At 58.7% G+C, this 1,973-nt stretch overlaps 1 protein-coding gene across 1 annotated transcript; it reads right to left on the bottom strand.

Moving 5' to 3' along the window:
• Nucleotides 1-690: 690 nt before the first annotated feature.
• LOC147975297 (uncharacterized) lies at nucleotides 691-1,329 on the bottom strand. Its single transcript, XM_087520354.1, has one exon. The coding sequence runs from the start codon at nucleotides 1,327-1,329 to the stop codon at nucleotides 691-693; it is 639 nt and encodes a 212-aa protein (XP_087376480.1).
• Nucleotides 1,330-1,973: the final 644 nt, after the last annotated feature.

The following is a 1,973-nucleotide window of genomic DNA, read 5'->3' on the forward strand; positions in this document are numbered from 1 at the left end:
GTACGAGACAAAGGGTCCTCGAGGAGCACTCGGGGACTACCCTCTTTTATCTATAAATGATGAGTATCATGCCTATGATTATGTTACTACATTTGCTTTTTCGTCCGGCACCGGGTTCGACCAGTCGGCCCGGGGACTCGCCGCCTCGAGTTATATCTAAAGTTCTGCCTGCAGTCAGACAAGTAGTGTGCCGGCACCCAAGCCCCCTCTTGTCAAAAGTCGCAGCTCGAAGAATCGACTGTCCGACTGGCAAGAGCCAGGGGCAGGAAAGGATGCCCACACGAAAAAACGGCTAAGGACTAAGGAACTTATATAACGCGAGTCGGCCTCCCGCCTCGCCAACCGGCTACCAGAGCAGCCGGCTGGCCGGCTTCCCGTTCACCTTGCTGCAATCTAAGAAGGCTCAAGTACTTGTCTTCCCAAAAACAACCAAGTCGTTCTCCAGCCACATACTGCAGAGCAGCTGTCCGGTTGGGAAGGCGATGGCCAAGGGAAGGCGGCAAAGGAAAAAGCCAAAAGATGAAAAGCAAACATGAACGGAAGCCAAACACATGCATAATTATATTTACACAAAAGACCTTCAAAAGGCTAGCATTCAACATAGTTTGAATACACCCCAGTGGGTGGAACTGCGCAAATTTAATAAAAGTTGTTCAAAAGAGTAACAAGCAGGAAAGCAAGGACGGCGGATCAGGCCAAGCAAGCGACGGGCGAGTCGGGCAGGTTGGTGGAGACGGCAGTGCCGGCTGGAGGAGTGACCGGCTGGCGAATCTCGGCATGATCATCACCTCTTGTAGGCGGCGCGCTTGCACGCGCCTCGTTGCTGGAGGCACGATCAAGCTGAGGCGGGCTGGTCGCTTCGTTGTCTGGCACAACGTCTTGACCATCCTCTCCCTCTTCCCCTTCGCCCTCATCGCTGGAAGCAATCTCCTCTGCCGAGTCCTCACCTTCTGCCGAGTTCAGCCTGAACCACTCCTCCGGCTGAGTGACACCGGCATCATCCACCTGAGGGGCAAAGGCGCTGGTGTCGGTGTACTTGGCGGTTGCCGAGGCACGCTGGACGATAGCCGGCCGCACCGCCTCCAGCTCCTCGTCGGCCTCCTGCCGCCAGGTGCTTAGCTGGTCCAACTTCAGCCCAGGATACCAAGCTCGGACGAACTCCAGCGCCCGCCCAGCGCTGGACCGGGCCGCTGACGCCTTCCTAGCCTCGAAGCGGCCGACTGCGACCTCCAGCCAGTCGGCAGTCCGACTTGGGGTGCGGGGAACCACCTCGCCGGGCCAGAGGGCGGCCAGCACTTGCGCCCCGGCCCGCTGAAGACGGCGGAGCATGCGGTGGGCCGGCTGCAGGTGGGCTTGAAGTGCCATAGGCTGCTCTTCCAGTGACCGGCCGACACCCTGCGATCTCGGCCCCTGCCTGCCGTCGCGCGTCGCGGTAGGCCTCGATGGCTTGGGAGGCGGCAATAGAGTAACCAGGAAAGTAATCTGCACAAAGAAGAAAGCAGCAGCACAAAATCAAAAGACGAACCAGATGGCAGGAGGCAGGCAAAGAAACGAAGAAGAAGGCGGCCTACCATCGATTAAGTCTTCCACCGAGCTGTAGCCTTGACTCAGCGCCTGCCTTGCCCCGGCCCAGTTCGCCGCCTCGGTTTCATATTCAGCTTTGAGGGCGGCCTCGCTGTCCTGCGCCGCCTTCAGGGCCGCCTTGTGGCTCTCCTCCTGGTCGGCCAGTTTCTTGGCCAGGCGATCATGCTCCTGGGCCAGGGCGGCGCACTCGGCCTCCTTGGCACGAAGGGCGGATTGGGCTCCGCTTAGCTGGCCCCTCAAGTCAGCATTGGCCCCTGCAGATATGAAGAAAGAAGTCATTAGGAAAAGATCCGACACGACTACTCAGTAGTCGGCCCGAATCATGGGGACTACACCCAGTGGGTGCGCTGACGCGCCCCACTTGAGATAAAAGATGAAGCACTTACTCC

Source organism: Triticum urartu, chromosome 4A (assembly GCF_056163025.1).
Source record: "Triticum urartu cultivar PI428250 chromosome 4A, HENAU_Tu73, whole genome shotgun sequence".
NCBI lineage: Eukaryota > Viridiplantae > Streptophyta > Magnoliopsida > Poales > Poaceae > Triticum > Triticum urartu.